This window comes from Rhodofomes roseus, assembly GCF_022264815.1.
Source record: "Rhodofomes roseus strain CIRM-BRFM 1785 chromosome Unknown C8Q71scaffold_7, whole genome shotgun sequence".
NCBI classification, from domain to species: Eukaryota; Fungi; Basidiomycota; class Agaricomycetes; order Polyporales; family Fomitopsidaceae; genus Rhodofomes; species Rhodofomes roseus.
Window position 1 is genome coordinate 1,654,155 of NW_025952963.1, and position 23,197 is coordinate 1,677,351.

Genomic DNA, 23,197 nt, shown 5'->3' on the forward strand with positions numbered 1-23,197 from the left:
GGAGGGGATCCGTTCAGCCACGCAGCGGATTCGCACGGTGCAGACGCCGGCGCCGATCGCGACTGCCGCCACAGACGCGACGCATCCGCAACATGGACTTTACAGAGATCTACAAGCAGACAGGGCAGCTGGTGTCCTTCTCGCCCGGCGCCCACTTCCTCCTCACCGCCATCCAAGACCGCCTCGTCGTCCGCCGCACCGACTCCTTCCACATCACCCGCTCCTGGCAGCTCCACCCCGACCCCTCCCCCACCGCGTCTGCCGTTTCCCAGCCGCCCAGCAAGTCCTCCCGTCTCACGACCTCCAGGAGACCTCCCGCTCGCGCTCCTCCGGATGGAGGCGCAGGCAGCTCGGTCGACAGAGACGGCTGGATCACGCACGCAGGCTGGTCCTGCGACTCCGAGTACATCCTTGCTGCGTGTGCACGCAAAGGCGTCGTCGACGTCTTCAAGATGCGCGACGAAGAATGGCGCGCGCGCATAGAGGCGGGCGCGGAAGGCCTTGTCAAAGCCGAATGGGCCCCCGACGGGCGAAGCATCGTCTGCTGGAGTGAGTGGGGGGTATGTCTCGCAAGCCGTGCGCGGATGCTGCGGTGTACTTATTAACTATCGTAGCTACGAGTGACCGTCTGGAGTTTGGTTACAGACTCCGCGACGTACATCCAGTACCCAGCACATCCCGAACGAGGTTCGTCTCCCGCCCATCTGCCTGCCTCAGTCGCTAACACACCTACAGGGTACGCCTTCCGCTCCGATGGGCACTATCTCATCCTGGCAGAACGCCATAAATCCAAGGACGCCATGGGAGTGTACGATGCCACCTCCACATACCGCATGGTCAGGGTACGTCAATGCGCCTTCCCTACCCACCGTTCCGACCCGGCGAATGGCGTGTGCGAGCTCACAATCAGGACGCCCCGTATTGTTGCATGTAGCACTTTCCGCTCCCGACTGCGCTCTTCGCTGCCCTCAGCCTCTCACCGACCGGGAATCACGTCGCCGTCTGGGAGGGCCCGCTCGAGGTATGCCGCGAGTCTGTATTGACGCAAGCGTGCTCAATGCAGTCATAGCACAAAATCTACATCTTGAGTTTGGCAGGCGAGCTGCTGGGAACGTTCACGCCTGAGAAGGACCCTACCTTTGGGGTGCGTGCGGTCGCGTGGCATCCAGTTGGGCTGTTCCTTGTTGTGCTAGGGTGGGACGACAAGGTGCGTCAGTAGTGGCTGCGTTTACGACGCTCCGACCGAGAATTCTGTGCCAGGTATACGTGTTAGAAAACCTGACATGGGGCCCTGTCGCCACATTCGAGCTGCAGAGCCGAATACCGACGGGCACGGTAAGTTCTCGCCACTCAACATTTCTACACCACAAGTGACCAGACGCTGGCAGACAATCTGGCGCGAGCCACTCGAGTGGCTCGAGGCCACGGGCGGGCGTGGCTTCCTCTCCTGTACGTGTTCTGTGTTCGCCTAGCGAACGACGAAGGTCACTGACACAACGCAGACGAACGCGTGCAGGCTCCTCATACATTGACTCTGACACCACGCGACCGCACAAAACCTCCATCAGAGCTGTCTGCAGCCACCAAGTCGTCCTGCGAACATCTCGCCTGGAACATCGACGGCACGACCCTTATGGTGCGCTACGGCGGCGCGCCCGAGGCAATCTGGCTCTACGTCTTCCCTAGCTTCGCCCGGCCGCCAGACAGCCGCTCTGCGCCCCCCGCCGTGATGAAGCCAAAGCTCAGGAGCGTGCTGCTGCATGCAAGTGCCGTGACCAGTGCGGTTTGGAACCCCGTCCGGAAGGCTTCCCTCGTGTGTGCGACGGGCGGCGGGGCGGTCTACCTGTGGAGTGACGAGTGGGTCTCTGCGTCTCCGGAGGGCGAGGGGGAAGCAGAGGAGGTGGCGGAGTGCGTTGGCGTGCCCGCGCGGAAGTTTGCGGCGGGGGCGCTGAGGTGGGCGCCGGACGGCCGGGGACTGGTGTTGCTGGACCGCGAGACGTTCTGCTGTGCGTTTGAGGTCGAGGAAGAGGCCGGAGACGTGCCGGTTCCCGGTTGAGCGGTGGACGAATGCGTGTCATGGTCCCTGTGTATGATTAGTGAAACCCCAGCCGTACGATGGCGATACGTTGTGAACTTCAGGTCTGAGCGGGCACGAGGTGTCGTAGCATCGTGAGAAGCGAGCCAGCTGGACATTATCGCACTACGCGGGAATACATGTACTTGAACGGCGTGTCTAGACTGTGTATCATGCGAGTTCTGGCGAGATGCGCTCTTTTTGGACGCGAGCGATGTATGTCTTGCTGACAATGTTGACTGGGGAGAGGTGAGCGCGGAGACACCAGGAGCTGGTAGCGACTCACAGGCTTCCATGTAGCGCTGCAGGCAGTTGCTCAAACATGACTGATGACACGGGTAAGGAGGACACCGGTAGGGCACACATGGACACGCACTTGTTCTGAGCCGGAGAGCGAGCCACCCGGCTTGGTGACGCACTTAGCAAAGCATTTCTCGTTGCATTTCTACGGGACATGAGGCGCAGCGATGGGTGTTCGAGGGCCGAGTACGCACGTTCATGAGCTCCTGGGCGTTGGTGAGGGCCATTTCCTGGCGGTAAGTGTCCATGAAGGCCTGTCTGCGGGAGGCCATGTCTGTGTGAAGGTTCAGCGAGTGCGCGAGCGGGTCAGGTGGAATGGCGCGCCTGGGGCTGGAGACGGGGTGCTGGACGAGGACCCAAAGAAGCTCGACATGGCAGGCAGCGAGCACGATGTGGCGGGCAGCGACGGCGACGGGGCACACGGTGGTGGCGAGTGCGTGACGCGCGGCGTGACGGCGTGACGTGGCGAGGGCTGCCGGCGGGGAGAAGGCGATCGGGATCGAGATCCGCCGCTGAGACGGCGGGCGGCTGTTGTCCGCGGCGTCGTCCACCGCGACGATGGGCAATCGCGAGTCCACCGCACACGGCGCGGGCAGCGGCCCCGACGACGGCGGAGTGCCCGACTACTACGCCCTCCTCGAAGTCGACGACAACGCGACCGCAGACGAGATCAGGGTGCGCCGCGCCACCGTCCTCGCTCCCAGCAAACTCATCCTTCCTCCAGCGATCCTTCCGCAGGCTCGCCCTCATCCACCACCCAGACAAAAATCCCGACAACATAGATGCTGCAACAAACACTTTTGCAACGCTACAGCAAGCCTACGAAGTAATTTCCCTCGTTCGCTCCCGTCGCTCCTTTGCTCATGCCTCTCTCTAGGTACTCAGCGATGACCAAGTGAGTCTCCCTGCCCCATACCTGTATACCAAGTCTCATTGCTCCGTGTCAAGTAGGAGCGTGCTTGGTACGACAGCCATCGGGCCTCCCTAGCTCCGGAGCCCGACGCACGAACCGTCTTCGAGGACGTCAAGCGCGGCGCCCCTCCTCCGCGCGCCCGCGATCGCGGTCTGACGGTCCGACACCTCGCTCAGTTCTTCGACGCGTCAATATACACTGGCTACGACGACGGGCCTAATGTACGTGTCATGCAATCTGCTACCCGTGCAGCCTTGCTCACATCCGCCTACAGAGCTTCTTCACCATATACCACAATCTCTTCGATCGGCTCGCTCAAGAGGAACGCCAGTTCACCGACGCTTCCTCTCAACATCCATCCCTTGGCGACGCAACATGGCCATGGGTGCCCGCTAACAAGGACTCCAGAGATAGAGCTGCGCGCACGTTCTACAATTCTTGGATGAACTTTGTGACGGCAAAGGACTTTGCCTGGGCAGATGCATGGAATATCAACGAAGCCCCTGATCGACGAGTACGGAGGTGAGGTGCGCCTTGAAGAGACATGGTAAATAGTACTTATGCGCTCTACAGGCTCATGGAACGCGACAACAAAAGGGCGAGGGACGACGCGCGGAAGGAATACAACGATACCGTTCGGGTATGTCTCCTTCCATTGTGGACGAAATTACGTATCGTAACGCACCCCTAGTCTCTCGCGACCTTCCTCCGTAAACGCGACTCACGGTACAAAGCTCACCTCGCCGCACAAGCCGCCGCTGCATCTTCTTCCGCGTCCACGCCGAGAGGCGCGCGCACTCCATCCTCGCGACCGGCCCCTCCGTCCTCCCAGCCCGATTTTGTCGCCCAGGACTGGCAGAAGGCACAGGCGATGCCCGACGCGGACGACCTCGAGTGGGCGGCGGCGGAGAACGAAGACGAGGAGTGGGAGTGCGTTGCGTGCGGCAAGAGCTTCCGCAGCGAGGCGGCGTGGGATAGCCATGAGCGCAGCCGGAAGCACTTGAAGGCAGTCGATGAGCTGAAGAGGCACATGAAGGAGGAGGGCGAAGAGCTGGGGCTTGACGGAGACGGCGAGGAGCAGAATGACGAGTCGCTGGGTAATGCAGGCGAAGATGAAGGGACGATCGAAGAACCGCCAGAGACACCCGCTCCTCAGTCGGATGCTGAGGATGCGGTCAATGAGCCAGAAGCACACGCCGCCGACATCGACAGCGGCGAGGACGAGGAGGGCAGCGCAGCGAGAAACGCCAACAGTTCCAGAGCACAGTCATCAAGCGATACCGTGCATGGAGACGGCGACGGCGAAGGTGGCGCAGCGCAATCCACGTCCAAACGAAAGACAAAGGCCAAGCCGCCGCGTGCCCCGTCCCCCGAAGTCCTCACAAAGTCGCAACTCAAGGCGAAGGCACTGTCCGAACAAGCCAGCGTAGCATCTTCCACTGTTGACGCCCTTGACCCAGCTGCGGAGGTCGATGACGTGCCTCAGGAGTCTGCGACGACGCCGACGCCGCAGCTCTCGAAACGAGACAAGCGTCGCGCTCGCGAGGCTGCGAAGGCCACCCGCGCAGATGCAGCGGGCGCTGCTGTCAACGAGGTGAGAGCGCATTATGATCACCAGTACATCGACGTACTCACGCTGTTGTTGCCTGCGTGAGCAGCGCTGTAACGTGTGCAAGTCAGAGTTTGATAGTCGGACGAAACTCTTCGCGCATATTAAGACGACTGGGCACGCTGCCGCAACCGTGGTTGACGAGGGCCGCAGTGGAGGTGCGAAGAAGGGCAAGAAGGGCAAGAAGTGATGTCTCGTGAATGCGGGGCTCGTCGTGTCATCGTACGTGTAGTAACCAGCAAATACTACTGCTGTAGCCTTACAATGTGCTAACGGAGTTTTCTTTATATGACACCGTACCCGTGTGTCAAGATCTGAGTCTTTGCTCTCAAGTCCGTTCGGTACTTCTCGAGCGATGTGTATTGGATGTGTATCACCAGTACAACGGATCGACTCAGATAGTATCTTCGGTCGATCGCTCTGATTTTGATGAGGATCTGCACCATCCAGGGCGCAGTCAAGTCCGAGGAGATTGTCCGCTTCCGGCTGCATCATCGCTGCGAGACTCGGACATCAACGTTTCAAGGTTCAGGGACCAAATCGCGATGTGGCCGGTCGAAGTTCATGACGATGAGTCGGATCATTTAGGATTCGGCGAGTTGTTGCAGGTTGTTGCTTGACTGAATATCACTACTTTTTACGTAGTTCACCAGTCACAGGCGCAGAGCACGCGTCGAATTGACGAGAAGCCATTGTGTTGCACTGGAATGGCAATCAACATGGGGGGCGGCGTACATAGGCAACGGGCAAAGCAGCGGTCTGTGGCAGTCATGAACTCGTGTGTAGGAACATAGGGGGTTGATTGGGGAGTCCGTGCCCAACTGCAATGTCCTAGGGACAAATACATCAAGACAAGGGATGCGTCCGTGAAGCGTCCGATTCGTTGACTGGGGATGTCTCACCTCGCACAGTGTTTCGCGCTCACACCCTGGGGGTTACGCTGGAGCACGGCCAAAGAGCCACGTTGAGAAAGCAAGCCGCGTGGTTCCGATGGACCATGCGCTAGCGTGACGACAGAGCTAGTGGTCTCCGAGGAAAAGTAACCGCAAGAGGGTCACCGGCGAGCGTATCGGGTTTTCCATGCGAAACCACCATGCTGCCTTCCATGTGGTTGAGAAGCCCGAGCTTTTGAATTTTATTTTGACTATTGATCACCTCAACATTGTGCGCGGTTTAGGATATTGTGAGTCACGGCGCTGTTGAGGGCGAGCCCGCACGAACAGTACTGCTTCCCTGCTTTTATCAAAAATAGAGACATTAGCTTCGGATCGATTAAGGATCAGCACAACACATTCGCAACTACTTACAATGGCCAGGAGACAATTGTCCGTATGCGCGAAGGTAAGCCATGCTCGTTCCTGGGGGAAGGATGGAGGCGAAGGAAAAGTAGAAACGCGTTGGCAATCTGCAGCCTTTGAGACAGCAGTCAAAGGCGCAGGGCGCGATGCACGATGGTCTGTCCGCGCACGGGCGACGTCCAGCAGGAGCAAGGCACACCTGAGCGCGAACGAACGGCAAGGGACCTCCCTCTGACGTTTCTGAGTGATGTCTGTCTGAAACTCTGCATGGCCTGGGGCACGGATGCGACACGCGTTGACATGTAGCGATATCTAGTTGCACGGCCGCGCATTCGAGTTCGGACCTGGCGATGAGACGGGGTCAGCCCTCTTCTTTCGTCCGAGGCGGAACGGCGTCATTGACTTGCCCGTGGGAGTTGAAGGCGAAGCAGAGAGAACGGAGGAGGCGTGCTTGTGGAAGGAAATTCCGAGCGACACCATACACAGCGGAGAGCCTGGGCCAGAAATAATGCAGGCGCTAGGTGTGGTACAGCAGATCACGGTGGACGGCATGCAACAAGCGAGACTGGCACCGTGTGGCCCGCTCAAGTTCATAGAACACGCGATATAACTGACACAACAGTCGAGACGGCCAGACTACAGCGATACGGGTTGGAGTGAGCAGAGTGCGCGATCATTCAGATCTCAGGGGTCGACCGACCGCAGCGTTGTTGCCGAGCACAGTCTTCGGACGTCACCCTTGCTCACCCAGCGCGTCGGAAACACTGCACCTTTGCTTGAGTCAAACCAGATGTTTGTCAACCGCTCAACGCACCTTGTTGACCGTCTACACCGCAGTCATATGTGTCGTAGTCGTGGAGTACGTGCGATTGATGCTCAGCTGTACAGCAGAAGTGAAAGTCCCTGTATTAATACACACATACAAATTCGGGTGAAGCAAGAGACGAGAGCATACAACGACGGCCATGCATATGCCATGCTGAAAATGACCTCTATTGCCGCCTGGGGGCACATCCTATAGGATGGGGGGAGAATCCACCAGGAAGAGTAGCAGTCACAACAACGACGGGATCACCACACGTCATGAACGACCGGACGAGAGGATGAATCGATCATCCCATGAGCTGGGTAGAGTCGTCCGGCGGGTATTTCGTTTGCGAGAACGTGAGTAGCCTGTATGATCGACCGAGCGTCAGTTAATAGTGCAGGTACCATATATCGCCGCAACGTACCGCTTCAGACTTTGGATATACTTCCGACTGACTTCGTCGTTTAGCACATGTGCAACTTGATCTGCAGAGATCTTTTCTCGCGCGGAACGCTCATGAATACTGAACGGAAGTAAGTAGGCTGCGGGTTAGTCGGATAAAGTAACGTACCCAACCATGGTAACACCGATGGGCCATGGTGCGTTGCCAATAGACAGACGCAGATACGAGTCGTTGGCTTTCTGGTATTGCCGATTTTGCATGTAGTGGACGATCTCAGCCACTCGTCTGAGCATGTCTGAAGGGAGATTCTGTGCGCCAGATTAATGAGTCTGTAGGCGGTCCAGAAGGTAGAACGTACCCTTGCTCGGATGAGCTTGAAAAGAGGCTTGAGATACTCGGCACTTTGCTTCTGTGTCGCAGCAGCGAGCTTCCCTTGCATGGTTCGTTTTACGCTCTCTGCGGGCGAGTATTAGCGAAGACGTACATGGGAGGTGTTGCTCTTTTTCATGTACCTGGTCGCTCGTCCATCCACTCTTCCCATTCCTTGAGTGTGCGCTTGAGCGCATAGTAGATGATGGGGTATAGTTTGTCCGGATCGGTCTTGACGAGCTCCAAATCCAAGACCTGATGTGCCTCTACTTCCTTGCTTTCTTTCTTTTTGCCCTTATCCTTCGCCTCCTCTTGCACACGCTGATCCTTCACTAGGCGCTCAACATTCTCGACATCCTCTAGGGCCTTTTTGAAGTCGTTTTGCCCTCCATGACGCTCACTATTCTTCTCCTCGATGAGCTCTAGCGCACGGAGACGAAGACGGCGGTCCTTGTCAGATTCATCAAACAGGCGGATAGGCTGGCCCTTTGCTCGGAGCCGGCGGACGGCTTCTTCGTTGGAGATGTTGAATGCGGACTCTGGTGCAGGAGATGCACTCGTGCTGGCAACGTTGGTGGGGGAGTCCGTGCGAGGACGAGAAGAAGAGGCCTGTTCTCCAAAGTCGCATGAGACGGGTCAAGCATCCGCGAGACTAGACGTGAGCTCACTCTTGCCTTTCTACGCTCCTCATCTTCGCGGGCCTTCCTCCCTCGCTCTCTGGCCTCCTTCTCCTCCCGTTCCCGTTCCTCCTTGAGGCGTTCGAGGTCGCCGCGGCGCATATACTTGGTCGGCCGGTGGACAAGTGCAGGATCCTCCTGCAAGGCCTTGCGCTTTACGGCGATCTCAGCCTTGAGAGCATCCATGGTCGAACAGAGCAGCGAGTGCGGCGGGGTGGTGGTGGCTGAGGACGAGCGGGTGGCGGGAGAGGCCGAGCCGTGGCCGAGAGTGAACTCGCCCGCGCCTGTTGGTCGCCGCGTCCGCTCGTCGTCTCCGACTCGGTCTCCTCCTCTTCCGCGCCCTCCACCATGTCTGACCTCTCGAGGTGGGTCTTGCCCGTGTCCACAGCACGCTGCCGTCTGACACCTGCGTTTCCAGCAAGTACGTTCTGCAGACCGCCGGCTTTGACGGTACGTTTCGGGCACCCATTTTCTGCGCGCTCGCCGCCTGACGTGCCACTTCACCAGCCCGGTTCCCCAACACGAACCAGACGAGGCACTGGTACACCCATCTGCTTTTCTCGGGCGTTATCTCGGACTCAAGTACTATATTCTAGCTTCCAAAACTACACCGACTACTTCAAGTGCATAGCCGCCAAGGGCGAGGAATTCGCCCCCTGCAAGCAGTTCAAGCGGGCGTACAACTCTCTCTGCCCCAGTACGTCATTTTCCTCGTAGATATACCCCCCTCTGACTTCTAACCACTACACAGACGAATGGGTAAGCTGTGTTTGCACATCACTGGACGTTCACTAAACCTATCCCCCATGTGTAGATCGCGAAGTGGGATGAGCAGAGGGAGAACGGTACATTCCCGGCCTCGCTTGAGCCCTGAATGACCCGATACTTCCCGGAGTCTATCGTTCGAGGTCTTTGCGGTCTACACTGTTCGATGACGCCTCTAGAACTTCAATCATAATGTCATTCTATCACGGGGGCAAATGTCATGGCGGCACACAGGCTACATAGTTCCCTGTGATGCATCATGTATGTATGACTAGTCGCGAAGTGCATTCATTCATTCGTGGACCCACCTGGCGCGGTACCGAGCGTGATCTAATCGGCACTGCATGCACGATCTGGTTGTGATTTGGTATACTCTCTACTCTAAGCAACTATAGTCACACAATAGGCATAACGAGTAGGTAACATGAGCGACTTCGAACGGTGCCTCAGCAAGCACGGAACAGCATCCCAGTCAGTGTACTGCGGGACAAACATGGCGACATACATCAACGCGAACACAAACCTGGAGAGCAAACAAACGAGCAGAGAAAGTCACAAAGGCAACATTGAGTGAGAGGATAATTTGCGATCGCCCGAGCAACGAGCAACGAGAAACGGGCAGACCCGGACGCGCATTTTTGCATGCTAAGCGGCCCTTTGGCGGCCTTCGCTACATGCCATACCTAGATCGTCACTTCACCCAGCTTCTCCGTGGCGTCCTCGACACCTTTCTCCTCTGGCACATCCTCGGGGAGGTCCTTCTTACCTGCGGCAGCGCTCGCAAAGCTGAAGGTCGGCCGCACACTCGGCTCAGTGGCGTTCCTCGGAAGGGACCTGTGAGACTCCGCACTCGGTGAGACGGGGCTAGTCACGGCAGACGTAGGCGGCGTCGGACCGTCGCGAGTACGGCCGTGGTGGGACGCCTGCCGCGAGGATGTCCGTGACATCGTGTGCGTCGTACGTTCTTTGACGGCTTCCTTTTCTTTCTCGAGGCGCTGTTCAACTTCGTGCTCCTTGGCAGACACGTCCACAGGCCTGCAGTAACAGAATGTCAGGTCACGGTCGAATGATGGCAGAGGACAGAGCGTACTTGGCGGTGCCGAAGGGATTTGAGCGCGTGGCGCTAGGGGCAGCGTTGGCAGGGTTGGGCGACGCGAGGGGAGACGGGGTGACAGAGGGGCCGCTCGAGCGAGGCAGCAGCTCGAGCTTGCGACGGCCCATCTGCGGCGTCGGCGGCGTCGAGCCACTCGCTGTACATCATAACATCGGTGTATTTAGTCTGGCGTTCGAATGGAAATTTAGACAGGGACGTACGCGAAGTACTGTTGCGGGATATCGCGCTCGGCCGCCGCCAGTCACTCTCTTCGGGCTGGCTCTGCGCAGGCGGCGGACCCATGTCGCCCCTGCCGCGCGCGGCGCCGAACCTGCTGCCCGGGCCCTCTGCGGGCGGCGCGCTGGGCTGGAACTTGGCACCACGAACCCAGGTGTCCTCCGCGTCGGCGCGCGACGCGGGGGCGTCCTCTCTGAAGGATGTCCTTTTCGCGAACCGCGGAGGGCTGGCGCCCCGGACCGGCCCGCGGGCGGCTGAGCGCCAGTCAGAGGTCGTGTCGGAGACAGACGGCGGGAGAGGCTCGCGGTCGCGCGGACCAGGAGCCCCTTCGAACCGTCTGCGAGAGTCATCGCGAGAGGACAGGTCAGGCAGGGGTCCGTCACGTCGCCACGGGCCCGCGAATTTCTCGTCATCGAACCCACCGCTACCGCCGAATCCAGAGCGCTCTTTTGCTGGAACCGAAGAGGTAAGGCTGATGTGAGATGCACGACGAATGGAATGGAGGACTTACGAGGCTCCGCTACGCTGACTCGGACGGTACGCCCGGCAAAGCTCTGCACAGGGGATCAGCGGACAGGCATGGGGTGACAGCTCGCGACTACTCACCGAACCGGACTTGGCCAAGGCATCCTTCAGACCATCCAGGTCGGCGAACTCGATGTATCCGAAACCTTTCGGGCGATCATCCCTATCCCGGATGATTTTGACTGATTTGGTCTGCGATGCATGCTGAGCTCGCGCTCTGGGGGCAGAGAAGGAAAGGGGCGCACCTGAATCGGGCTAAAAAACTCCTCCAGCTCACCCTCGGCGAGATCGAAGGCCAAGTTACCAACGAAGGCCGTGTAGGGAGGCTCCGTGGGGAGCGGGAGGTCTTCGCGAGGAGGTCCGCGATCGGCTGGAGGGAGGCTATAGACGGACCACGGAGAAGCAGTAGGGGTGGTACTTACAACGTGAAGACAAGAAGTCGTCCCTCCTTCCGCGATCAGGGGCGCCCGAAAGTCCTCCAAGGCCATCCGACCTAGCTGCCGCTGTGTGGAGGCGGACTGAGTTCAGAGGACGGGGTGTCAGCAAGCGCGATGCTCACGAGCAGTAGGAAGGGCATCCATTTCGTCGGCCCATGATCCAAGGGCTGGGTGGGAAGGTGAGCTAGGCTGGGATGAGGCCTGTGAGAGGCGTGCGCACCGTTATCACCCAGGAACTCGTTCAGGCTCATCTTCTGTTGTTTCTTGGGCGCTACATGACGAAGCGGTGAGACGAGGAGACGAGGAACGACTGAGGCAGGCTACGCACCCATATTGGAAGCAGATGTGCAAGTGTCGCTGAGCGAGACGTGCTGTTTGCGGGGAGACTTGTGCGGGGACGAAGTGGACCGCGGTGTGGTTCAGGCGACTCCCGAAATTCTCAAGATCCCTCCCTCCCATCGGGCGCTTCGCTCTCACGCTCCCTGGCCCTGGCCCGACCCCCCATTCCTCAGCAGCCGCGCCCAGTTCTTTCACAACACGCTTGCAGACATGCGACGTGCTCGCTCTCTCGTCGCTGTGCCCGTCGACCACCGCAGCGACCACACCGGCGCGAACAGCGTGCGAGGCCGCGGCCGGCAGCACTTGCCATATCGGTGAGCGAACGTGTATGACATAAGCGGTCTGGTAGCCTGCTGTCGCGCCGTGCGCGCGCAGCCACCCTCCACCGTCCGCGAGCATATCCTACGATCTCTGTTCACCGCGCAACATGATCCTCCTCGAGGTATGCTCGCCCATCACACCCGAATCAACGGCTGAGACCATGCCCTCCAGCCACAGAACTACATCATCCAGACCACGCTCGCGGAGAAGGCCATCAAGTTCGTCCACATCTAACGCTGCATTGACGATGCATCTCACACCGTCACTTGCAGGCCGGGCTATGTCGATGTCCAGTTTGTAGACTTTGATAGCGTTCGGTTCAAGCTCTCTACCCCGGACAAGAAGTCCGTCACCAATGTCCTCTTGTCCATGAACATCCGCTGCTGGGATGAACTCGTCAAGTATGGCGTCCACGATGTGCTGAAGCGAGAGTATGGCGGACTCGTGGCCGCACAGCCAGAGCCCGACTACAACGTGAGCCTCGAGATCGACCTCGAGCAGCTGCCTCCGGAAGGTGGTGAGTCTCTTTCCCTGTGCATCCCGTGGCCTTGTAGTGCGCACGACGTGAACAATCACTCCGCTTGCGCTCGCAGAGCAACGCGACGCGCACCTCAAGTCCATCGCCCTCCTCAAGCGCAACGCCCTTGCCGCACCATTTGAGCTCGGGTTCAAGGCCCAGAAGCAATTGGAGTCGTCAGGGAGTGGCCAAGGAGACCTCATGGCTCTGCACTACCGAGACGAGGATGTCATCTATGTCCAAGCCTCGCCTGATCGTGTGACCGTCATCTTCTCCACCACCTTCCGGGAAGAGACTGATCGCATCGTCGGCAAGGTCTTCCTGCAGGTCCGTCCCCAAGTCAGTTGAGCCCTGCGACGCGTTCTGACCGAATCACCACAGGAATTTGTTGACGCGCGACGGCTACCGACAATCCAGAGCGCACCGCAAGTCCTCTATACCACCCGTGATCCCCCGCTAGAGATCCGCCATGTCCCGGGCCTCGTCGACTCCGAGGACGTGGGCTATGTCACATTTGTTCTCTTTCCCCGCCACTTCGCAAATCAGGAGGTCGCTTCTGCGACGATCAGTCACATCCAGCTCTTCCGTGATTATCTGCACTATCACATCAAGTGCTCCAAGGCGTACTTGCACTCGCGTATGCGGCACCGCGTGAGCGAGTTCCAGAAGGTGCTCAACCGCGCAAAGACAGAGGTTGCGGTTGTCGACCGAAAGACAGCGACGTACGTCCAAGGTTCCCTGCGGTGATGCCAGAGGATTCGCCGCTGACACGAACTTGGTTCCTACAGCGGGAGGTCCATGATCCGGTAATGAGGACTTACCCCGGGGTGGGCAATCGATAGGCCAGGGTTGTCGAGGATGAACGGATCAAGTAAACGTACGAAAGGAGGTATCTGTATGATTAGACTTCGCGAAAAGACCCAACAGATCCTGGTCGTTTGAATCGTTTCATGATGTGCTTTCGGTGTCCGCTGGGAACGACGCTTGCCGGGTATTATGGTCTATTATGATCTGCAACGGAGACTAGCTGGGAACGGGCTGCTGGCGGTGCACACTCGATATTGACTGGTCTGTGTTCACGATCGAATCTAGATGGTCAGACGATGGTTCGATACGATGCGCTACCGCCTCGGGCAGTCGGTGCCTTTTCTGACATTACGCCTCTACTACTACTGCTAAGGTGTCAGACTGAGCCGATGACGAGGATAATAACAAAAACATAGAGCTACGAGCGAGTGACTGGAATAATGATAAGGCAAGATATACGACCGACAACGAGAGACGACACAGCTATATGATAAATACTGCGGATGGTCGGAGAGACGGAGATGCGCCATGAAGGCGAGGCTACAGAAGCAACGTTTTGGGATACAATGCACATCTACTATTTACCTATCGACAGAGAACGGTACCCTTTATTCGTAATGTTTATCGTGCATCGAGTCAAATCCGTACGGTGGCATGTCCGTACCCATATGGGTTCCCATGTGTATTTGCCCGTGCATCTGTTCGTAGCCCTGGCCGTCGTAGAGCGACTGAGAGTCGATGAGGGCAGGCTCGCCCCAACGCCGCTGCGTGCCGCCCATGTCAGCCGTTTGTGGGCTAGGGATGTCAAAGGACGAGTGGGCGGTGGAGATAGAGGACGCTAGTCCGCTCGACGAAGAGAAGTACGACGATGCGGAGTCGCGCCGTGAAGTCCCTTGGAGTTCGCCGTAGTACCCGCTCATGTACGGCGAGAACGTTTCCACGGACGGCGGCGAAGTAACGAGAGAAGGCATGCGCGCGGGTTCGGTCGGCTGTACGTTGTATGGGACGATTGGCTTCGACGCTGCAGTCATCGGGTAATTCTCCACCCAGGCGGGACCGTTCTGATGCATCGGTAGATACTGCTGTGATGGTGTGGACTGGATGGGCGGCGAGTCCCAGGGTGCCGGCGAGTGGGTCGAGATGCACGCTTCGGACGCTCGCCGAGCCAGGAGACTCGGCTGCATAGCCTGCTGGCCCAAGGGGTAGTCTATCCGCGGTGGGTGGTACATACTGGGATGAGCAGCCACGGGAACGGGCGCATGGACAGCTGGGACGGGGTCGAAGGTCGCTTGCTCATCACTGTACGCAAACGACCGTGCCGTGAAGCCCTGAACAGCGTGTCTGCCGAGCTGATACCTCTCTATCAGGTCCTGGGATAGCTGGGCGGCAGCGCCGACAAGTTCATGCCGGAGGACCTTCGACGCCTGCATGTCCTCTGTCCAGTCGGCGCACGGTCTCCAAAATGGGGTGGCTGAGGCATCCGCGCCCAAGGATGCTCTGCTCTCGAGGAAGAACAAGGGTGGCCGCGCCAGCGTCAAGCAGACCATGGCCATTCCCGGCGAGACGCCGTCCATCGTCACGTCGGTGATGATGTCGAAAGGGATCTCCATCTTGAAGCCAGAGCCGGCACAGTGCACGTACCAGACCACGCACCTCTTGGCCTCGCAGACGTAGGCCAAGAGATCGTACTTGGCCTGCAGCGTCGCGATTCGGCGCCAGGTCCCAATCGCCAGGTCGGTGCACGAGATCAGCCTGACAGCTAGAGCACACAGTCCGAGGGTCAATCAGGCGGGGAGCACGATACCAGCGACAGCAGACAAACTCACGTCCGTCTTCATGTATCCATGCGCGGAGCTGCGGGTCGTCAGCGAAGCTGTGGATCGAAGGTATGTCGGGTGACGGTTCGGTCGATGGTCGTCCCTTGTTGCCCGTCTGTAGCTTGGCCTTAGCACGCCTGTCAGTGAGTCATCAGCTGCCGGTCGGACGCGCATGCAATACGCTACTGCGCACCTGTTCTGGAACCATATCTGCGTCTGGCGCTCAGTCATGCCCAGCATATCGCTGATCTCCTTCCTACGAGCGGCGGTTGGACTCCGGTTGGCTACGAAGAAACTCTCGAGCTGGGTGAGCTGCTCAGGAGTGACGCGTGACCGCTTGCGCTTCTCGCGAGACTCTGGGCCGCCATCGCCACGCGCGGTCGACCGGCGGCGGCGTTGAGAGTATGGCGAAGGACCCTCGTCGATGCGGTCAAGATCGGTGGGTTCATCTGTGCCCTCGGACGGTGGACTGTCGGGGTGCGCGTGAGGCGAGGAAGTCGCAGAGCCAGAGGCGCTGCTGGCGGTCTCTGGATAGGGCTGCTGTGGTTGCGCCATACCGACGAGGAGGAGGTGGTGGTGGTGGTGGCTGCGATAGAAGTGACAGAGGAAGGCTCTAAGGGCACGTGGGATAACGCGTCAGACGCGTCGCACACGCGGAGCTGAAATGGGAAGACGAAGACGCACCAAGTCGAACGAGGAGCGCGACGGCAGGGAGGTCGATGGTGGCTGGGAGGAGGGCGAGTTGGTAGGTAGGAGAGGAGATGCCTCGGGGGCACTCCTATCCTAAAGGGATGGGATATGTCAGAATGAGGGGAGCAGATGAAAGGCACGGAGAGAACCGCGGCCGGAAGAGTGGGAGATGTGCGTGACTTTGCAGCGAGGGCTGTCGTGGAGGCGAAGCGGGGAAGCCACGCAGAAGGCAAAGTCATCCGTTCTTAGTCGCGGCCTGGTTCGAGCAAAGAATCTTGATCTCTCCGTATGCACTGGCGCCAACGTACGGCTACGTCTTCGTGCTCCGAACGATCTTCAGATCCACATCCGTTTCAGGTGTCAAGCAGGTCCGAATCGTCGGAGGCAGTGCACTTGCAGTGCACCTCCCTCGAGCATCAGCAGGCGCGTCACCAACCACCGTCGGCCCGCGCCTGCATCACACGCTGGGCGTCGGCTGAGGTCGTCAGTCAGGCTCGGAGACGCGGGTGCGCTGCCACGCGCAGGAATGATCGACCATGAACACGACAATTGCTCATGCTAGTACGGAGCGTGGCCAGAGCGGTGGCTCGCCCAGGAACAGGGCTTGTGTACGATGGACCATGGAACAGCTCCTTCGAAGGATGTGCATCGAGGGTGCATGCTGCTGCGAGCGTCATGCTGATAGTAGCCCCTTTGTTTGCGAGTGACTAAGAGAAGGCGCGAAGACCGCCTGCGCGCGCTCTGCGTGTCTACTGGTTTTTTCGAGTGCATGAGCCAGTCGCCACGGAGACGACTGGATGGACCCACCTCGTCGTTGTTTTTGATGAATTTGTGAGTGTGATTGCGGCTGTGGAGCGAAGTTGGAACAGGCTGAGCGAAGACGATGAGCCGTGTGGCTGGAGTGTGGCGACGGAGAGGAGTGAGATCTCGGACCCACCGGGACCGCACATTCAGGGCTATTCAGGGGTTGTTTGGTGGGAAGAGACCGAGGAGATGGTCCAGGCGTGGGCAGCTTGGTCCGAGCGGTCCGGAGACAGAGTGCGCGGGAGGTATTAGCAAATGAGGCAAGGGGGCGGGGCCCGGTGGCAGGGGAGCAGGAGGAGGTTGCCCAAAGAGGGGTATTAGGTGCGGCCTCCGCGAAGTGCGGAAGACCAGCAACGGGCTAGCGGGCGGCGGGCCCTCCGAGCTACACTGGCCGCATTTGCTGGGCGGGGGCTAGACTCGTATTTCGATTTCGACAGATCTCGCCGCCTTGCGCATGAGCTAACTTACCAGGCACACAGCCTGTCGCTGGCCTACGCCCCCGACGGCCGCGCCCGCTGGCAGACACTTACGTTTTGCTGGCGACGTACATCCGCCAGCGTACGCCGAGGAGGTGTGCACGATTGCAGTGGCTGCTCGGGTATGCCATGCACGCGCAGCGAATCTGAATCGCCCTGCTGGCAATCACCGCACACGGATGCTTCTATCGGCTAGTGGGAGGAGCAAGAAGCAGCACAGCCAGTGCACAGCCTCCGAGTCTCTTTCTCTGCGCATCGCGCATCTGCGCACAGCTGGATCGCCAGAATGTTGCCTTCGTGAGTGAGCGAGCTGATGGGCCATGATCGACTAGGCGCCCGCCAGCCCCCTGAGGCCTGATGGGCACTGACCACAGTCTACTCAGTCTACTCCCCACTGACTCACAGCGGGCTGACTGGCGACCCGACAGATGGGACACAGGCAGCGCGACCAGGCGCAAGTAACTGGCGATTGTTGACCAATAACTTGCCATTGCACCAGCATTGCACCCTCAGGAGACCCGGACCAAAGCGGCCCGCTGCAATGCACCCGCCTGCGCCTGCCAACTCTATCACCACGCGCTCTCAACCCGAGCCCGCGGAGAGGTTATGTGAATTTGACCGATGCGCTCAGCGACTACCAATTATACCTCGAGCTCTCTGCAGTCGTTAGACAGACACTTCGACGAGTATGTGCGCCTGGTCTGGCAGAGGCCACACGGAACTGAGCCATCGTCGAGACAGCATGTCGTTTCGTGACTTGGCTGTCGTACACAATTCCTTGACACCGTGGCTGCAAGCGCGCGAGGGTAACGTATCGTCCCTTCATCGTCCCAGCCAACGGCGCTAGCATGCGGACTCGTGGTACCGCACATTCGAAGAGGGGTCACCTCATGCCTGTCGTGCGAGCGTTGCAATATCCTTGATGGTTGCCGTTGGTGCTGTAAGGGTCGCACGGAAGGTACCCAGTGCACAGACTCGTTAAGCTTCGAGCTCAAGGACGAGCCGACATTATCGCTTTACATATGTCTAACTGTTTAACTGTTTAACTGTTAAGGCCGCTCAACATCCCTGCCGACGTCGATGCGGCCCCGCCCATCGCAGATCCAACAGCCTTCGGTCCCGAAGATGCGATCATGCGCCCACAAGTTTCGCCATTCAATATCAATCCGGGTCCTCCCCTTCCCCGACCGGTAGTCCGACTTACCCTGGAGCAACGTCCACAGCAGTCAGCGTCGCTCTCAGTGAGTAGACGAGTTTCACAGTCGCTGGTGACTTCAGAGAAAATACTCAAGTGTCCCTTGAGATCATTGAGTATGATTGACGAGAGGGAGGCTGTCCAGCTTTTTCTGACCGCGGAAGTCATCAGTCCCTCATGACGGTGTCATCCCGCCATCCCCGTAGGACGACAAGCATACAATCTGCGCATAAGCCCTCCCGCCTAAGCACGGCCTAATCACCCTCCGGCGATGAAGCTTGAGGGCACCAACATTGTCGAATGCACGGAGAGGCGGGCGAACAGTCCACCAGACCCACCTGTTTCCATCATCGAACAACGTTCAACAATTGTTTTGAAACCTCGAGCGGAGCCGACGAACGCACCTGCAGGCCCTCGATGCATCGGGCCTTCCATTCAGCGTTGCTAAGGTCAGTGCGCATTCCCTGGGCTTCTGGTGTGTGCTGGGTGTGTGCCCTCGGGCGACACGTCGGGGCAGCATCACCGCGGCGCCTGCACACTTGCGGCGGCCGCGCGAAGTGCTCAGGCTCCCAGTATAGGTTACTTGGTGATGAACGTACCTCGACCTGCACACAGATAAGGGTGCACCCATGACACCTCCGTCTCTCTTGGCGAATGTCTGACAACTGACGCGATTGGCTGACGCGCTGATGATGTCGGCAGACATCCCTGCAAAGTACAGCAAAGGCAGCATACATACTTGCCTCTTCATTACCTGTGCAGACGATACAGAACATGCATACTTACGCAACCGGCATACGGCCGACGGACAACAAAGCGAGAACAGCGCGAGAGGAAGAGGGGGGAAAGAGAAACCAAATGGCGTCACCTGCGCGAGCCATGCATGAGGGGCCGCAGAATATTCGATCATTGTCACCTATCAAGTCCACCAGTGCGGGCGCTGCAGCGCTCCTAACTCCTGACCAGCATCGATCGTGCTTGCCATGACGTCTCGGCCTAGTACCGTGGACGTTTCGTGTCCCGGTCGTCGTAGCCTCCGGGTCCGCCTTCGCGTTTGAGGTCGCCGCGGTACCCACCCCCTCCTCCATATCCACCGCCGCCACCGAATCCTCCGCCAGGCGGCCCAAACCCACCTGGTCCGCCACTGGGCGGGCCTCCGAAGCCTCCACCAGGGCCGTCGAATCCTCCCGGCCCATTGGGAGGGGCACCGTATTCATTTGGTCCATGGTCGCCGCCACCGAAGCCTCCGCCGCCTTGGTATCCGATACCTCCGCCGCGACCCCTGCGGGCACGCGTCATAACCAGTCAGCAACAAGGATGAGAACGCCATGATGGTGACCACGAACCTAAATCCTCCGCCGCCTCCGAAGCCCCCGCGACCACCTCCGCCAAAGTCGTCGCGATCCCTGAAACCTCCTCCTCCAAAGCCACCCCTGAAGCCGCCTCCACGACCGCCGCGGAACCCACCTCGGTCGCCTCCACGGAACCCACCTCTGTCGCCTCCGCGGAACCCACCTCTGTCACCCCCGCGGAAGCCTCCCCGGAAGCCACCGCGAGCCGCCACGAATGGTGCCGCTGGTGGTTCCGGCTTGGGCCTGCCTCCCAACCCGCCACCCAGTCGACGCGGCTTCCATCCCCTCACTGTCCTCCCTCTCTCGACATCCACAAGGACACGCTTGCCCATGATGTGCAGTCTGTCCGACTCCTTGTATGCAGCTGATAGTTACCGCGAGAAAACGCGCGGGTACGCTGTTGGGTCAGTACGAAAAATGCAGATGGCGAGCTATGTACCTTTCATGTCGCGCTCTCGCTCGAAGACGATGAAGGCATACCCTCTGCCTCGCCCCTTTTTGTCACGGACGATTCTTACCCGTTCGATGCTGCCGTAGCCTTCGAATTCTCTCCGTAGGTCGCTATCAGTGGCATTTTTGTGCTGACAGCGTGCGGCCACAGTGAGTAGACAAGTTTTGGAGGCAAGGTGGAAACATACCAAGCGAGCGACAAACAGTGTTTTGTAGGGGTCCCCAACGGCTTCGGGGTCATCCGCGGGCTTGTCTGCAAAACGAGGATGTGAGCGGTCATAACACGCTACAACGCTAACACTCACAAGTCTCCTTGGCGGCGTGGAAATCCTCCTCTTTTTTCTTCTTCCGCTCCTCCCGCCGGATCTCTCGTTTCGTCTGTTCTGCATATGTGAATGCTGGCTCCTCGCCCTCCTCCATGCCCTCGCTGGCGCCCGACTCCATCATACCCTGGGTCTTGTCCTCGCGGAGGCGCGCGAGAAGCTGGCCGACGCCCTGCACATTGGTGGGTCTGACGCGGTTGATGTCCCTGTCGAGGGGGCGCGTGTATGGCAGCGGGGGCCGCGGTGCGAAGAGCTTGAGGAGGTTCGGAGGCAATAGATGGGTGCCAGGCATGTTGGCTGTGCTGGTCGGTGCGGGTTACGAGCAGAGGGAGATGTGGTCGTATAAGTTAGACGCGGACGACACGCAGCACGGCGCAGGAGAATACGTCGACGGCGGCGGCAGGCGGTGGTCGCAGTCGTGAACAAGAGGCCGTGGGAATTCTCTGCCAAGCCGCTCCGCCTCAACACCGCCCGCATCCCCTGCTTACCGCCCGCAACCCCATGCATCTTCAAGCTTCAACCCGAGAGCCAGCGGAAGACAAGGTTGTATCGTGTGTCCCAGAACACCGCGTGCTGCTGGCACAAGTCAAGATGTACAGCAGGAATCGATTAATCGTGAATGTAACAGCACGTGCGGAAGTGACCGTAGATTACAGCGCTTGAGATGCAGATCGTGCAGAATGCCCCGGGAGCGCGAGCAACTGCCAGTGAATATGCAGTGAATAATTCTCCTTTGAGTCGTACGTACCGAAGAGCGGTCAATCGTCGTCGGAGTGCCTCCTGCTTTTCCCTGGCATCATTATCAGTGCTCATGAGAATCCGGAAAACAAATGTTGTAGCAGCACACTGGTGTGTAGTGGTTCGTACCGAAATTTCTCAGAGGGTTTTTTTGACCCCATCACGCACCGTGGCCGAACTCGTTTTCTCAATACACAGGGAAGTTCGGGTCCACCTCCGTCGCCCACGCTCTGAGTCCTCCGACCAGGTCCTTGACCACTCCACCCACACTCGCAGCGCGGAGGGCATCAGCAGCGATCTGCGAGTCATTTCCAAGGCGGCAGACCACATAAGTCTCTTCGGGTCTTTCGTCTTCATGGGAGACTAGATGCACGTCGGAGCCGCCAGAAAGAATGGATCTGTCTTTGGACGACGGGTCGGCAACAAGCTGATTGAGCGGAATATCTGTTGAATCGGTCACAACGCCTGCGGAAAGCCGCATAACGGATGCTGGATGCTCACTGGTTGATCCTGGCAGGTAGCAGATCCCAAACTCGGTCGGTGGTCTGACGTCGATGATTCTCACTCGCCTTCCCGCTGTGCTCAGGGCGTCATGCAACTCCTATAGTCGTCATATGAGTACCACCGTCGACTCATCGTATGCTCCTACCTTCGCACTTATCCTTTTCTCTCGATCGTCCGCGCCTTCTACACCTCGCGCCAGCCAGTCCGGTCGGGGACCTCCGCAGAAAGCGACATAGTCGGTCTCGTCAATCTTTCCTGCCCATTCTGATTCGTGGAGTGTTCCGCATGCGGTGCATGTCGGCTGCCTGGTGCGTAACTTGATGGACCGGAAAGGAGGAGTGGCAAAGGCAGAGTACATCAGCATCGTCGGCTTACGATCTATCTGGGATGTGCATCAACCTGTGCGAGTAGGTCGGTATCACACGCACCATGCAACCCAGTTATGATCTTGATCGCTTCCATAGCTTGCAGTACGCCTATGACGCCTGTTACTGGGCCTAGGACCCCGAGCGCTTCGCAACTTCCAACGTTCTCTGGTGCGGGTGGCTTCGGAAAAAGACAACGGAAGCAGGGGCCCCGTGATTGACTCGCATCCGACAAGGGCAGGTTGTACACGCATAGTTGACCGTCAAGCTGCTGTGCCGCCCCGCTTATCAAGGGTTTCCCGAGGCGTACGGCAGTGTCAGAGAGCAAGTAGCGCGTAGGCATATTGTCCGTGCAGTCTAGGATGAGGTCATAGGGAGCCAGTAGTTTTGAAGCGTTCGTGGGGGCTAGCGCCTCCACAATAGGGACGGCATTGATATGAGAGTTAATCCTGAATTCGAAGGATAAGAGGCCCAATTTCGGTCGAGGAGAAGGAGACACACTGTTTGATAGCGTCGGCCGCAGAGAGGGCCTTGGGGGTACCCGCCCGTGCTTCGGTATGGAGCACTTGGCGGTGCAGGTTGGACATCTCAACGGTATCATGGTCTACGATGGCAATGTTTCCTACTCGGAAATGCCTGCTGAGCGCCCGCGGTGCGAATGGTACTGAGGGGCATCGCACCTACACCAGCTGCAGCGAGGTACTGCAAAGCAGGACAGCCAAGACCGCCTGCTCCTACGATAACCACAGATGACTGCCTCAATCTGAGCTGAGCTGGGGACTGGAGTGAGCGGATCGTAAGTTGGCGTGAAAGGATTTGTGATGCAGACCCGGGAGGCCGAAGCCGCTGAGAATCATCTGCCTGCCGTACCGGCTGTACTCGTCCAGTGGTAGAGCTGCACTCGATGGGCCATTGTCCATGTCTGCGACGGCGGGGTCGGGGGAGATGGCTTGTCGCGTCCAAGTTGTGGCTGGAGTCTAAGATCGCCGGC

The 23,197-nt window shown here is 58.8% G+C and overlaps 12 protein-coding genes across 12 annotated transcripts; 4 read left to right on the top strand and 8 right to left on the bottom strand.

Annotated features, from left to right (window-relative positions):
• Positions 1-2,138, top strand: C8Q71DRAFT_752821 (YVTN repeat-like/Quino protein amine dehydrogenase). The gene is made up of 8 exons (XM_047923406.1): positions 1-560; positions 615-687; positions 736-842; positions 935-1,021; positions 1,070-1,207; positions 1,261-1,335; positions 1,389-1,449; positions 1,503-2,138. Exons 1-8 carry the CDS (start codon positions 93-95, stop codon positions 2,054-2,056), a joined length of 1,563 nt encoding a protein of 520 aa, XP_047780692.1. The 5' UTR covers positions 1-92; the 3' UTR covers positions 2,057-2,138.
• A 21-nt stretch (positions 2,139-2,159) lies between these two features.
• Positions 2,160-2,823, bottom strand: C8Q71DRAFT_752824 (Tim10/DDP family zinc finger-domain-containing protein). Its single transcript, XM_047923407.1, has 5 exons — positions 2,699-2,823; positions 2,569-2,648; positions 2,451-2,519; positions 2,361-2,400; positions 2,160-2,313 (listed from the first exon to the last, which is right to left on the bottom strand). Exons 1-5 carry the CDS (start codon positions 2,745-2,747, stop codon positions 2,246-2,248), a joined length of 306 nt encoding a protein of 101 aa, XP_047780693.1. The 5' UTR covers positions 2,748-2,823; the 3' UTR covers positions 2,160-2,245.
• A 70-nt stretch (positions 2,824-2,893) lies between these two features.
• C8Q71DRAFT_752827 (uncharacterized protein) lies at positions 2,894-5,196 on the top strand. The gene is made up of 8 exons (XM_047923408.1): positions 2,894-3,049; positions 3,099-3,200; positions 3,252-3,269; positions 3,326-3,508; positions 3,562-3,809; positions 3,861-3,927; positions 3,979-4,881; positions 4,946-5,196. The coding sequence occupies exons 1-8, from the start codon at positions 2,933-2,935 to the stop codon at positions 5,084-5,086; spliced, it is 1,779 nt and encodes a 592-aa protein (XP_047780694.1). The 5' UTR covers positions 2,894-2,932; the 3' UTR covers positions 5,087-5,196.
• Positions 5,197-7,163: 1,967 nt separating this feature from the next.
• C8Q71DRAFT_897487 (pre-mRNA splicing factor) lies at positions 7,164-8,637 on the bottom strand (the record flags this gene model as incomplete). The annotated part of the gene is made up of 6 exons (XM_047928759.1): positions 7,164-7,367; positions 7,427-7,525; positions 7,574-7,713; positions 7,764-7,861; positions 7,918-8,388; positions 8,433-8,637. The coding sequence occupies 6 exons, from the start codon at positions 8,635-8,637 to the stop codon at positions 7,307-7,309; spliced, it is 1,074 nt and encodes a 357-aa protein (XP_047780695.1). The 3' UTR covers positions 7,164-7,306.
• Positions 8,638-8,762: 125 nt separating this feature from the next.
• On the top strand, positions 8,763-9,523 carry C8Q71DRAFT_833137 (cytochrome c oxidase subunit VIb). Its single transcript, XM_047926391.1, has 6 exons — positions 8,763-8,816; positions 8,870-8,901; positions 8,959-8,992; positions 9,048-9,148; positions 9,203-9,210; positions 9,266-9,523. The coding sequence occupies exons 1-6, from the start codon at positions 8,800-8,802 to the stop codon at positions 9,323-9,325; spliced, it is 252 nt and encodes an 83-aa protein (XP_047780696.1). The 5' UTR covers positions 8,763-8,799; the 3' UTR covers positions 9,326-9,523.
• On the bottom strand, positions 9,473-11,982 carry C8Q71DRAFT_833140 (uncharacterized protein). The gene is made up of 10 exons (XM_047926392.1): positions 11,837-11,982; positions 11,729-11,779; positions 11,631-11,675; positions 11,494-11,574; positions 11,317-11,441; positions 11,153-11,263; positions 11,058-11,100; positions 10,531-10,998; positions 10,307-10,466; positions 9,473-10,251 (listed from the first exon to the last, which is right to left on the bottom strand). Exons 1-10 carry the CDS (start codon positions 11,838-11,840, stop codon positions 9,900-9,902), a joined length of 1,440 nt encoding a protein of 479 aa, XP_047780697.1. The 5' UTR covers positions 11,841-11,982; the 3' UTR covers positions 9,473-9,899.
• Positions 11,983-11,984: 2 nt separating this feature from the next.
• C8Q71DRAFT_545926 (actin-like protein ARPC2) lies at positions 11,985-13,798 on the top strand. Its single transcript, XM_047919261.1, has 6 exons — positions 11,985-12,289; positions 12,340-12,386; positions 12,441-12,685; positions 12,762-13,012; positions 13,067-13,407; positions 13,474-13,798. The coding sequence occupies exons 1-6, from the start codon at positions 12,275-12,277 to the stop codon at positions 13,493-13,495; spliced, it is 921 nt and encodes a 306-aa protein (XP_047780698.1). The 5' UTR covers positions 11,985-12,274; the 3' UTR covers positions 13,496-13,798.
• C8Q71DRAFT_546167 (uncharacterized protein) lies at positions 13,602-16,016 on the bottom strand. The gene is made up of 3 exons (XM_047919262.1): positions 15,503-16,016; positions 15,319-15,446; positions 13,602-15,251 (listed from the first exon to the last, which is right to left on the bottom strand). Exons 1-3 carry the CDS (start codon positions 15,862-15,864, stop codon positions 14,101-14,103), a joined length of 1,641 nt encoding a protein of 546 aa, XP_047780699.1. The 5' UTR covers positions 15,865-16,016; the 3' UTR covers positions 13,602-14,100.
• A 2,278-nt stretch (positions 16,017-18,294) lies between these two features.
• C8Q71DRAFT_546316 (uncharacterized protein) lies at positions 18,295-19,541 on the bottom strand. The gene is made up of 2 exons (XM_047919265.1): positions 18,879-19,541; positions 18,295-18,812 (listed from the first exon to the last, which is right to left on the bottom strand). The coding sequence occupies exons 1-2, from the start codon at positions 19,382-19,384 to the stop codon at positions 18,650-18,652; spliced, it is 669 nt and encodes a 222-aa protein (XP_047780700.1). The 5' UTR covers positions 19,385-19,541; the 3' UTR covers positions 18,295-18,649.
• C8Q71DRAFT_546267 (uncharacterized protein) lies at positions 19,361-20,249 on the bottom strand. The gene is made up of 2 exons (XM_047919264.1): positions 19,821-20,249; positions 19,361-19,756 (listed from the first exon to the last, which is right to left on the bottom strand). The coding sequence occupies exons 1-2, from the start codon at positions 20,156-20,158 to the stop codon at positions 19,471-19,473; spliced, it is 624 nt and encodes a 207-aa protein (XP_047780701.1). The 5' UTR covers positions 20,159-20,249; the 3' UTR covers positions 19,361-19,470.
• Positions 20,250-20,257: 8 nt separating this feature from the next.
• Positions 20,258-20,891, bottom strand: C8Q71DRAFT_704895 (uncharacterized protein; the record flags this gene model as incomplete). The annotated part of the gene is made up of 3 exons (XM_047920417.1): positions 20,258-20,407; positions 20,465-20,529; positions 20,582-20,891. 3 exons carry the CDS (start codon positions 20,889-20,891, stop codon positions 20,258-20,260), a joined length of 525 nt encoding a protein of 174 aa, XP_047780702.1.
• Positions 20,892-21,024: 133 nt separating this feature from the next.
• C8Q71DRAFT_752867 (uncharacterized protein) lies at positions 21,025-23,188 on the bottom strand. The gene is made up of 8 exons (XM_047923409.1): positions 23,036-23,188; positions 22,887-22,979; positions 22,708-22,828; positions 22,270-22,655; positions 21,987-22,219; positions 21,839-21,938; positions 21,467-21,781; positions 21,025-21,389 (listed from the first exon to the last, which is right to left on the bottom strand). The coding sequence occupies exons 1-7, from the start codon at positions 23,124-23,126 to the stop codon at positions 21,525-21,527; spliced, it is 1,281 nt and encodes a 426-aa protein (XP_047780703.1). The 5' UTR covers positions 23,127-23,188; the 3' UTR covers positions 21,025-21,389; positions 21,467-21,524.
• Positions 23,189-23,197: the final 9 nt, after the last annotated feature.

What these genes read in the sequence shown, in the direction of transcription:
- C8Q71DRAFT_752821 (XM_047923406.1), top strand. Translation starts at nt 93, where the DNA reads ATGGACTTTACAGAGATCTACAAGCAGACAGGGCAGCTGGTGTCCTTC. An exon ending in TCTGCTGGAGTGAGTGGGGG is followed by an intron (nt 561 to 614) that starts GTATGTCTCGCA and finishes TAACTATCGTAG; the next exon opens with CTACGAGTGACCGTCTGGAG. An exon ending in CCACATACCGCATGGTCAGG is followed by an intron (nt 843 to 934) that starts GTACGTCAATGC and finishes TGTTGCATGTAG; the next exon opens with CACTTTCCGCTCCCGACTGC.
- C8Q71DRAFT_752824 (XM_047923407.1), bottom strand. Translation starts at nt 2,747, where the DNA reads ATGTCGAGCTTCTTTGGGTCCTCGTCCAGCACCCCGTCTCCAGCCCCA. An exon ending in ACGCCCAGGAGCTCATGAAC is followed by an intron (nt 2,520 to 2,568) that starts GTGCGTACTCGG and finishes CATGTCCCGTAG; the next exon opens with AAATGCAACGAGAAATGCTT. An exon ending in GCAGCGCTACATGGAAGCCT is followed by an intron (nt 2,314 to 2,360) that starts GTGAGTCGCTAC and finishes ACCTCTCCCCAG; the next exon opens with TCAACATTGTCAGCAAGACA.
- C8Q71DRAFT_752827 (XM_047923408.1), top strand. Translation starts at nt 2,933, where the DNA reads ATGGGCAATCGCGAGTCCACCGCACACGGCGCGGGCAGCGGCCCCGAC. An exon ending in GCTACGACGACGGGCCTAAT is followed by an intron (nt 3,509 to 3,561) that starts GTACGTGTCATG and finishes ATCCGCCTACAG; the next exon opens with AGCTTCTTCACCATATACCA. An exon ending in CCTGATCGACGAGTACGGAG is followed by an intron (nt 3,810 to 3,860) that starts GTGAGGTGCGCC and finishes TGCGCTCTACAG; the next exon opens with GCTCATGGAACGCGACAACA.
- C8Q71DRAFT_833137 (XM_047926391.1), top strand. An exon ending in GCAGACCGCCGGCTTTGACG is followed by an intron (nt 8,902 to 8,958) that starts GTACGTTTCGGG and finishes CCACTTCACCAG; the next exon opens with CCCGGTTCCCCAACACGAAC. An exon ending in ACGAACCAGACGAGGCACTG is followed by an intron (nt 8,993 to 9,047) that starts GTACACCCATCT and finishes ACTATATTCTAG; the next exon opens with CTTCCAAAACTACACCGACT.
- C8Q71DRAFT_833140 (XM_047926392.1), bottom strand. An exon ending in CCTTGGCCAAGTCCGGTTCG is followed by an intron (nt 11,101 to 11,152) that starts GTGAGTAGTCGC and finishes TCCCCTGTGCAG; the next exon opens with AGCTTTGCCGGGCGTACCGT. An exon ending in ATCCCGCAACAGTACTTCGC is followed by an intron (nt 10,467 to 10,530) that starts GTACGTCCCTGT and finishes TATGATGTACAG; the next exon opens with CGAGTGGCTCGACGCCGCCG.
- C8Q71DRAFT_545926 (XM_047919261.1), top strand. An exon ending in GCAGCTGCCTCCGGAAGGTG is followed by an intron (nt 12,686 to 12,761) that starts GTGAGTCTCTTT and finishes TTGCGCTCGCAG; the next exon opens with AGCAACGCGACGCGCACCTC. An exon ending in GTCGACCGAAAGACAGCGAC is followed by an intron (nt 13,408 to 13,473) that starts GTACGTCCAAGG and finishes TGGTTCCTACAG; the next exon opens with CGGGAGGTCCATGATCCGGT.
- C8Q71DRAFT_546167 (XM_047919262.1), bottom strand. Translation starts at nt 15,864, where the DNA reads ATGGCGCAACCACAGCAGCCCTATCCAGAGACCGCCAGCAGCGCCTCT. An exon ending in CAGATATGGTTCCAGAACAG is followed by an intron (nt 15,447 to 15,502) that starts GTGCGCAGTAGC and finishes ACTCACTGACAG; the next exon opens with GCGTGCTAAGGCCAAGCTAC. An exon ending in ATGGATACATGAAGACGGAC is followed by an intron (nt 15,252 to 15,318) that starts GTGAGTTTGTCT and finishes TGTGTGCTCTAG; the next exon opens with CTGTCAGGCTGATCTCGTGC.
- C8Q71DRAFT_546316 (XM_047919265.1), bottom strand. Translation starts at nt 19,384, where the DNA reads ATGATCGAATATTCTGCGGCCCCTCATGCATGGCTCGCGCAGGTGACG. An exon ending in GATGCATCGAGGGCCTGCAG is followed by an intron (nt 18,813 to 18,878) that starts GTGCGTTCGTCG and finishes TGATGGAAACAG; the next exon opens with GTGGGTCTGGTGGACTGTTC.
- C8Q71DRAFT_546267 (XM_047919264.1), bottom strand. Translation starts at nt 20,158, where the DNA reads ATGGGCAAGCGTGTCCTTGTGGATGTCGAGAGAGGGAGGACAGTGAGG. An exon ending in GGAGGCGGCGGAGGATTTAG is followed by an intron (nt 19,757 to 19,820) that starts GTTCGTGGTCAC and finishes GCGTGCCCGCAG; the next exon opens with GGGTCGCGGCGGAGGTATCG.
- C8Q71DRAFT_752867 (XM_047923409.1), bottom strand. Translation starts at nt 23,126, where the DNA reads ATGGACAATGGCCCATCGAGTGCAGCTCTACCACTGGACGAGTACAGC. An exon ending in CAGCGGCTTCGGCCTCCCGG is followed by an intron (nt 22,980 to 23,035) that starts GTCTGCATCACA and finishes TCCAGTCCCCAG; the next exon opens with CTCAGCTCAGATTGAGGCAG. An exon ending in GATCATAACTGGGTTGCATG is followed by an intron (nt 22,220 to 22,269) that starts GTGCGTGTGATA and finishes CATCCCAGATAG; the next exon opens with ATCGTAAGCCGACGATGCTG.